The 10,237-nt window shown below is 32.4% G+C and overlaps 1 protein-coding gene across 5 annotated transcripts in view; it reads left to right on the forward strand.

Annotated features, from left to right (window-relative positions):
* LOC110104645 (nuclear pore complex protein GP210) overlaps nt 1-10,007 on the forward strand; it is a gene marked incomplete at its 3' end in the record, with an annotated part of 65,107 nt that extends 55,100 nt beyond the window's left edge. For all 5 annotated transcript variants that reach the window (XM_028698194.1, XM_028698195.1, XM_028698198.1 and 2 more), the window contains 2 exon segments: nt 9,650-9,751; nt 9,866-10,007. In XM_028698194.1, the coding sequence (XP_028554027.1) occupies nt 9,650-9,751; nt 9,866-10,007 (244 nt within the window).
* Nucleotides 10,008-10,237: the final 230 nt, after the last annotated feature.

The raw sequence follows: 10,237 nt of genomic DNA on the forward strand, positions 1-10,237 counted from the left end.
AAACTCACAAACTACACAGGTACATAACAAAGACTCAAACTGAAATAATAAAAGAGAACCTTTCCTCCTGAGGTCCCCTACGACGATACGTGTACGGTTGTCGTGCAGCCATCACTTGTCTCCTGAAAAACATTTCCAAAAGTTGGATGAGCTTACTCGCTCAGCAGGTAATTCATAACTTAGTTAATTTCATAAGATTGATATAACAAAAACATTTATAATTGAAATCTTTTCATATCATTTGCAAATAAAAAACATTTGAATTTCCATTCTTACTTTCCTTTTTCCCTTCTTTAACATTTCATTATTTCCTTTCACCTTCATATGCAATGCAAATGCAAAAATGCTTATGCTAAATGTATACACCCGTCCCGGAAGTACCCTTATTCGTACTGATCAGGTATGCAGTCAAATTTTTGGCAATTTCCTTTACCTTTTGGCTCCGAAGAACTCCATTACCATTTGGCTTTTGTAAGCCCTTTTACCATTACCGTTTTGGCACTTCCGGATCAACATGCATATTAATGTGGACGGGATCATTGTTGAAGGGGATTGCCGAAATGCTATTAATTGGCTCCAGAGTGCTTTCAACCGTCTGAATAAGCTTCATTTGCGGACTGATGGGCCGGACCTTTCCTTCCTCTTGGATTTCCGGCAAGTTCTCTTTCAGCATGTTCCGCGGCAGTGCAACCAACCGGCCGATTTCTGTGCCAATTTCGCTTGTTTTGGTGATTTTGTTTGGAAGTCGGATGATAGTAGAAATGTACCCCCCTCCTTTTTGTCTTTGTTGAGGGCGGATAGTGATAGAGCCTAGGCTCTCTTTTATTGTACTTTTTCCCTTTCTTTTTTAATGCAATCTGCAACTTTCAAGGATCAACATGCATATGAAATTGTTATTGCTTTTAAATTTTTCAATTATGTTCAATTATCTTTCATATACTTCATTTATTCATATGCTCTAATTGCTTTCATAAATATGCATAAAAATAAAAAAATGAAAATTACAAGGTATATTTCCAATCATCTAGTATAAAACATTTAATAGTAAAATAATTACATAAAATTTCATTTTAAGCATAAAAGAATTAAGCACTTATAAAATTAAATGAGGTATGAACACCTACCTTGCAAGCAACAAATAAATTCCAAAATGTTGTACGACGCTGACAACCACTTGCCTCCACTTTAATTCACACCTAAAAGACAGTTTCAATTTAACTAAGTTTACCGCAAAATTATATACAATAATTAACATAATTACCTTCTATTTTCAGTATTATTTAAATATAAATTTTAGAAAATCCTAAATCTTAAATTATGCTCAAATCTTTATTCTAAAATTATTCATGAACAATATTTAATAATTACCAAATAAATTTTACGATTAAATTAATTATGGAAATTATCGAAAAGCAATTTTTCATCAAAAATCCAATTTCATGCTTTTAAAACATTTCTAATGTCTTTGGGAATAATTTTTCTAAAAACACTTTGTAGAAATTAGGTTTTTAACAAAAAGCCCTAAAATTTTATTCTCCAAAAATTCCTCAAATCTCTTCGTTTTCATAAAGAAATTACGAAAGAAAACCAAAATCATATTAAACACAAGAAATTTCATTCTAAAAAATCTAGAGATTGAGAGGGATTCATTTGAAAATAATTATACCTGAGTAATCCTCTCGTTGTCATCTTCGATTTGGACTAAATTTTTCGCCGGAAAGCCCTCGCGGAAGCCGCTGTCCGCCCGACCGTCCGCTCGGTTTTGGTTGTTCGCGTGAAATGAGCGAATGAGGGAGAGAGAGGGTTCGGTTTGCCTATTAAGGGAGAAAGGGGATTTTGCAAAAGACCAAATTGCCCTTAAATAAATTTAGGCTTTTAAATGGTTAGGGGTAGAGTTGTCCTTTTGAAAGTTTAATAAATTTTAATTCCTAAAATAGACGAAATTAGGTATGAGTTATATATCAAAACGATCAGAATTTTGCGTAGGATTTTCTAAAATTATTTTCATTAATTTTCGTTAACGTTGAAAATTTCACTTAAATCTCATCGCGGCGCTTTGAAAAGCGTGCAAGGTCTAAAATGGTATTTTCGGGTTTTACAAATTCGTCATTTCAAATTTTATCCTTTATGTCTTAAAAGACATGTAAACAAGAATTGAGCCCTATAAAAGAGGTTTGACAAATAAATTCCAAAGAAATCATGATAATTTTAATTCCTACTCTAGGTGAAATTAAATATACTCACAGTCAGATACTCGATCATGAATCTCATTGAGATTTTTATTTTGCGCTTGCATAAGGCCTTAACTGCCTTATAAAGAAAATTCTTTCTCAAAATACTAACTCTTAACTCTTAAGCTACCTCTCCAATATTACAGGCCATAAGTTTCAAATCTTAGACATACCATATCCTCTATGTATGGGAGCTTCGACAAGATCTATAATGTATTGATTATTCAAATGAACTTAAATGACACACAAATATATGAACCCAATTCTCTACAAGTAAGCTTCATAGTTGAGAATGTTCAACCAATCAAATGCAATTAATTAGACACCTCTATGATAGCCGTGATTATTATACGACATAATAAGAGGGGTCCATTCTCAAGATCAAGCTATTAATTTTAAATGCAAAGTCTTAAAGCATGACACTCTAATAATGATTGAATTTAAAGATAATCTCAATCAAAGAAAACCTTTATTATCAAAATGTCTTAAGCTTCTTATGTAAATTATTTTGGGCTCAAAATCTCAATAAAGATATAAAAATTCCAAAAATGACAATAAATCAAGAGTAAATTTCACTTCAAGATAAGAGCAACTATCCCTTCATCATTCACAAAAGTTTACCAAGGATATCAAATTTAAGATACACTAAAGTCATAAAGTGTAAATGCCATATCAAGTGTATATATGTAATCATTCTCAATGATTTCCATCTAGTTAAGGATGTATTATGTGCCCTCTGATTAGATGATTTGATGCAAATTGGCATAATTAAATTATGGTTATGGTTAAGTCCTGATCTAATGGATCACCAAAAAATGACACTATTAAATTACAGTCAAGGCCAGTGCCTTGAAGTTTCCTAATGACTCCTAGAGTGAGGAATTATAAAGTGCACTAGATAGGAGTCTTTCATTAGCTAAGGTCGAGTCGAAATTGCCCTCTTAGACAAATATCCACCTTGGGTTTACAAGGTCACCTTGGATGATATAATGGATGGTTGCTGACAAAGATTCTTAGTTCAAGTTGGGTCAATTATGTCTTTGAAGTAGATCAAGGTTTATGCTAACTCAAGATGGCTGAATTATGGGATCTTAATTAAGTTCATTATACTTTCCCAAATTCAATCTAACATAATAGTGGTATATTTTCCTTGATCAGGAACCAAAATCACTACTAGTATAAGTTAAGCACTTAGCTTCACCAAAAAGTAGGGCAGCCACCAAGTTTTTTCATGTGAAATTTTCATAAGAAAAAATAATTTTGATTCTTTAAATCATATAGTACAAAACAATATCTTATTTATAGAACTTTTCTATACTTGGATAACTTTGAAAGCCGTAGTAGCTAACTAAACACTATTAACTTGATTGATGCCTTATGCTAATACAAAAGTAAATAAATTTAGAGAAATAAAATAAAATTTAAAGTCTTCAAATACATGAAAATTTTAAATTGGCCGTAGAGTGGCCATAAAATCAAACAATTTCTGAAGATTGTTACCTCCTTGATTGATGCCTTATACTAACTATCAATTGACCTTAAATTAAGCTTTTTTATTAATCTCTCATGATTTTTTAATGATTATGGGTCGTCCACAGGCACATAAGCGGCTTCACTCTTAGAGACAGAATGCAAAATGAGTATATATTTGAAAAGGTTGGAATAGATCCAGTTACAGATAAGATTAGAGAGAGTCTCCTTAGATGGTTTGGTCACATGAAGCATCAGTCTTCTGATGACCCGCTTAGGAAAGTGGATGTATTAGATTTGACTTATGTTAAGAAAGGCAGAGATAGACTTAAACAAACTTGTTTAGAAAATATTAGAAATGATATTTTTTTATTAGATTTAAATGAGAATTTAACTCTTAATATGACAATGGAAAAAATATTCATATAGCCAACCCCACATACTAGGATAAAGACTTGTTATTGTTATTGTAATAAATAAATTGATATAAGTGAGTATATATATATATATAATGTATGCATGTATCTATATGAGAATGATCTGAATAAAAAATATATATATTTAAAAAAAAAATAGCTTAAATAATTTTCGTGATATGCTAAAAATCAAGGCAGAAAAATCTTAGAATTTTATTTATATTGCCTTTTCAAACTTTTGAGTGTTGTAATCATATTTCCTTATAAATTATTCGGCAGCTAATAATTATTTTTGTTTGTTACAAGTATCTATCTTCCTTTTTTATTGTTGTGTATGCCTTCCCTTCTTCTGTCTTTGGGAAAAGATTTGTGCACACTTCCTTCTCCCTTGACCTTAGACAATATTTTATATTTCTGATAAATTATTTTGAACTGTATTTTCTATACATTGTTTAACCAAGGCTCATAAATGATCGTGAATCTTTTGGTTTTCTTAGTATGTCCTTAAAGATCTCAGAACAACGATGTTTAATGATGGTGTTGAAGTTTTTGATATTTTTTTTATTGTTTCTTTTTTATTTCACAGTTTTATCATTAATTTTTCCTGATTTGTGCATCGTCTTCATTATCTTTAAGGCTTCACCCATATACCATCCTCCTTTTTAAAATTTGAATATGATATGTGTAAATTTGATAAACATCATTACATATACTTTCTCTTGACTTTGTTTTCATGTAGTAGTGCACCTTTTGACTTAGTTTACTTTAATATTTGGGGACCCCATCTTGTGACTATCCAAGTGTTTGTTAAGCAACCAGGGTTGAGTGTCTTCTAAGACATCTAATTAGAATGACACATAAATCAAGAAATAGTCTAAATTTCTTAGATTTCTCGTGCGTGTATGATCTCGAACAGTCTCCTGCCTGTGTTCGCCCTTCTGTGATATCTCTTGCACGTTTGCCTTTCATGCTCTTGGGCAATCGTTCAGAACGATCTTGTCATCTGGCCATCTCTAAGTGGTGTATATATATATATACAACAACAACACCACCACCAACAACAACAATATCATGCCTTTATCCCACTATTTGGGGTCGGCTAAATGAATCATTTTTCTCCATTGTGCTCTGTTAAAAGTTAAATTCACATTTAAATCTAATAAAGAAAGGTCATTTCTAATATTTTCTAACCATGTCTTTTTAATTCTACCTCTACGTTTGTTAACATAAGTCAAATCTAATACATCTACTTTCCTAACCGGGTCATCGGAAGGCCGCCGTTTTATGTGTACAAACCATCTAAGGTGACTCTCTCTAATCTTATCTTCCACTAGAGCTACTCCAACCTTTTCACGTATATGCTCATTTCGTATCCTATCTCTAAGTGTAAAACCACTCATCCACTTGAGCATCCTCATCTCTGCAACACTTAACTTAATATTATACTTCTCTTTTAATGGCCAATATTATGCACCATTAATCATTGCAGGTCTAACCACCATCTTATAGAATTTTCCTTTAAATAGAGAGACAGATATAAAATTTATAATTTACTTCACAACAAAAAATGAGATGATGTTTATGAATTGCTGAATTTGTTGATGAAAAATTAATGATAGATTGTTGGATTGCTGTAACTGAAAAGCTTTTGGTCATAGATTGTTGAATTGTTGTAGATGGAAAGTTACTATCCATATGTTGTTGAGTTGTTGTAGATGAAAATATGCTAGCCACAAATCCAAATTATTTCCACACTTTTCTTGAAGATTTATAGGGGCCGAAATTGATCAACTTTCATATTGCTTGTTATCAAGACTTCTTTATCTACGGTGAGATTATACCACCATTGGTTTCAAAATATGACTTGTTGATTTTGAGGATATGTTGCAGTATTTCTTAAAATATGTTAATTATGAAGATATGCAAGTTACTCATATTTTTATTTTGATGCCTATGGCAATGACCATGCAATTGAAGATAATGGTGAAGCCTATGTTTCATTTGTTTGACGTCATCATTAATACAGATCTTATTGTAATTATGTAAGAAATCATGCATCCTATCATCTTTATAATAGGTGCAATAGCTCCCCACAAGTTTATTGATCCTTTAGTTTATTTTAATCTGCTTATTCTCTCATCTACACAATGACAATACGTACTAGCTTCACTCGAGAGAATAAAACAAACCTTTTGTGAACTGCAAAATAAGCATTTTCCTCCACAAACCAAGGATCATTTTTCACGCTGTCTTGTATTCCTACATAGCAATATTGATGATGGTTTTGAGTCGGCTTCTATTCTTAATGACTTAATCAAGTGGAAAAGATTTATTCTGAAATAGTGCTTAAGCTTGAGCTTCAGAAAATACCTAAGCATGTTGTTGAGCTGTATTTCGCTCATCTGGTTATGTTATTCCTTGTCATCTTGAGATGGAGATACAATATGTTTCCGTATTCTTTTTATTTCTACTTGCTCCATCATCAACCTTGCAGGTTGACTTCGTGTTATCACCCCTACCATTTCAATACTTTCAGGGAACTCTTACATATGTTGGTGATTCGATTCACTTGCATGAAGTATGCGTTTGAAGCTCTTAAATTCCCCAAAAGTTGAGTCAATTATAACTCCACTGATGTGAAACATACATGCATGGATGAATTGCTTTAAGGAATTTGCACACGTAATATTCCTGGAACAAAGAATTATATCTTAATGTTGGATTTAACGACGCAATAAAACACTAAGAGCGGTAAGATGAGCTTAGGACGAATCACGTGCATAAAAGTTAAAATCAGAAAACAGTCAATTTAATCTAACGTTGCATATATGGATGGTTTCAACCTATGATGCACCGACACTTCTCCTCAAAGAGGCGTGCAGTGTCCGACACCTTGTCCGACACGACACTCGTCCGACACTCCTCCGACACTTGTCGGACACGCCGAAAACGTGTCCAATTAAAAAAATATTAAAAACAAATTGGACACTCGTATCTTAAATATTTTATAATTTTTTTAAAATAAAATTTCTTATATTTGGCGAGATTTAAACTAAATTTATTATTTCATATCCACAACATCAAATTAACGTCTGCATTTAATACCCATTCATCGAATATTCTCATTTTCATTTCTCTTTGGTAATGAAGGTATTTTCATCTCCTCTCTTTTTGCACAATTACAAATCTTTCTCTTGTTGAATCAGAGTTGAAAGTAGTGATATTCAATAATGATGATATTGAAGGCCAAAAAACAAACCTCTAAAGCTAATCCTATTAGTTGAAGCTTAAATGTTTGATGTTGTAGTAAGTGATCATTTGCTTATATTTTTGTGGTTGTACTAGATATTTTGTACTAAATATTTTATATTATAAAGTAGACAAATTATCATGTCATTCATTTATTATTGTTGTAATATCATTATTTTTTTTTTTTTTTTTTTAAATTTGAATTTGAAATTGAGAAAAGGGACTAATAAATCCAATTTGATTTATTTTGAAATTGAGTTCATGAATGATACTTTCCTAATTTAGGATTCCCTATATGGAAAGAATTTGAAATTCGAATTTGAATTTCAAATGAATTCAAATTTTCCCTCTCATGCTTGAGCTAATTAGGAAGTCATTATGGTGATTGAAATCATCATAATGAGGGGAAATTATGATGGTGGCCGGCGGCAAAGGGGGAAGGGGGGCGGCTAGATGGCGGGTTGAGGCTAGGTAGGTGGGTGGGATTTAGGTGGTGGAGCTAGAAGATGAATTGGGTGGAGGAGGTTGAGCCACCGGTGGTGGGGAAGTTGGAAGGGGTGGAGTGAGTGGGGAAGAAAGGAGATGACAACAAAATAAGGTAAAAGTAAGCTAACGAACTCACAAAGAGATCGTAAAACCGCGAACCTTGGACTCTTCCAAAGGTTGACGGGTATTGCGATTGCCCACACCTTGGGTCTCTCCTCCCATGAACTCACTTAGAGATAAAGCAAAGAAAAATAAGATTTCATTTCAATATTCATCATCCCCTCTCCAAGAGGAGGGAGAAGGCTTAAATAGCCAAATACATGAAGGAAAATAAAAGACACAATTGCCCCTAGGGCAAGCATAAGACAAAGCCCTCAAGTGAGGGTAGATATGGAAAAGTATAATAACAAATCAAATACATAAAATATAAAATAAATAGACACGATCGTAGCCGTTGATCTTCGATGTCCTCATCATTCACATTTTTTTTTTTATCATTTTGTTGACCTCCACCTCCTATACACCATAGTTCTTTTATTCTTATTGTTGTATTGAGAGCGGAGTTTGTTTCACCTGTCACCTCCACGAACACCAGCTCATGATAGTTAACTCTTTATGAAGAGTACATTGTACACTGAGAGTGTTGATGTAACATTAGCTTTTCAAGTTGCTATCTGACTGGTACTGTCATCATCTTCCTTTTCTAGATTATAATTATGTAATAAATGTGTAATCAAAAGTTACATTTTTTTAGATAATATTATCATGAAAACATAGCTTATACAAAAAAAATCCCACTTCTATTCAAGGGAGTATTGCATAAAAGACATATTTCATACAAATATCCACCATGATCTCCTTTTGATTGCTTTTCTTTTTTTTTTAGATGGCAAAATCCCTCTTCTAAATTGGAGATTCTTTCTTTTTGTAATTACAATTTTGAAATCAAAGAATATTGCAATTTTGTCCATCTTCCAAATCTAATCTAATCCAGGCAATGTCCATGATTTCCTTTGTTAGAATAAGGGTCATGAATATTTACAGATAAAATTCAAATCAAAAGCAAATTTGCATAAGTACTGACTAGCAGCTGATATAACCAGAAAAGCTAAAAACATATTAAAAGAAGCAGAAAAATGAGAAGTAAATCCTAATTGCAAGCTTGCCTGGCATGCAATTGGATTTGAGGACTGTTCTGGTATCTGGGCTTCATTTGAGGGATCTGCATTTCATTATTTGTGCATTATTCACCAACTTTAATTCTAATCTTTATTGTATTGCTTGTTCATTGTATAGGCATGTCTTTGGTAACGATTTTGTGCTTAATGACTATTAAATCAAATTTCGTTATAATCATATCCCTTTCCAAAAATCAGTAATGGTTATATGAAAGATAGTTAATTGCTTGGTTTTTTTTTTAACAGGAGAAAAATATATATAAATGCAGTAAAATGTTCTTTCGAAGAGAAAGAGAGGGATATAGTAAAATTAACGCATGTAAACTTTATGTTTGAAATCGCTTCATATATATTCTCTTGCAACAATCTTTTTTTTCTTTTTCACAAATTGTTTCACAAAATTGATTTCAATTTGTCTTGAGAGGGTTACGAAAGATCAGTTAGGACTATATGTCAAGATTAGATTTTATTATACAAAATACAGAGAGAAAGCTACGTGATTGGTGAGATATTTACTTCAACTTACATTTATTTGGCTATTCGTTACTTATTTAACATCTAAAAAAGTTGTTAACGTTGTCCATTATCTAATAAATTATTTGTTTTCATGCAAGGAAAGATGGTCTTCTACCAGGTCAGTGGTTTTGCAGCAATGAAAGTGTTTTGTCTCTAAATAAAATTACTGGAGAAGCTCATGCGTCTGCTGTAGGTCGAACTCAAGGTAAATAATTGCATGCATTTTTCCTTCAAGCAGTTATGTTTTAAATTTTAATCACCCTACTTGGATTTTTCTACCATAATGTTACCAAGCTTTATATAAAGTTACTTTCAACAGTTTTCTTTCAGAGTTCCAACTTCAAATTGCAGACCGTGGCTAGTGTGATTAAATTGAATCAGATTATAGTTGATACTCCATCAGGCACCTTAACTAATGCTCCATTTCCTTCAAAAGGCTACAAGTTTGATGTCAAGCTTAGGTTGGTGTCTTTTTATCTTATTTGCTTTGAGTATTTTTGAATGTGGAGGAAAGTCCAGAAGGAAAAACTATAAAATTTGGTCTCGCGTGGACTTTTGATGCTATGAGAAATTTAATGCAAACATAAGCTATTGGAAAAGGAAAATGAAAATATATTCTCTGTAGTTGAAGGGTGAGGTGATCGTGATGAGGTCATCGATAGGAGATTTCGGCGCGTCTATGAGCGTATGT

The sequence above is a fragment of the Dendrobium catenatum genome, unplaced genomic scaffold (assembly GCF_001605985.2).
Source record: "Dendrobium catenatum unplaced genomic scaffold, ASM160598v2 fragScaff_scaffold_1056, whole genome shotgun sequence".
Lineage (NCBI taxonomy): Eukaryota > Viridiplantae > Streptophyta > Magnoliopsida > Asparagales > Orchidaceae > Dendrobium > Dendrobium catenatum.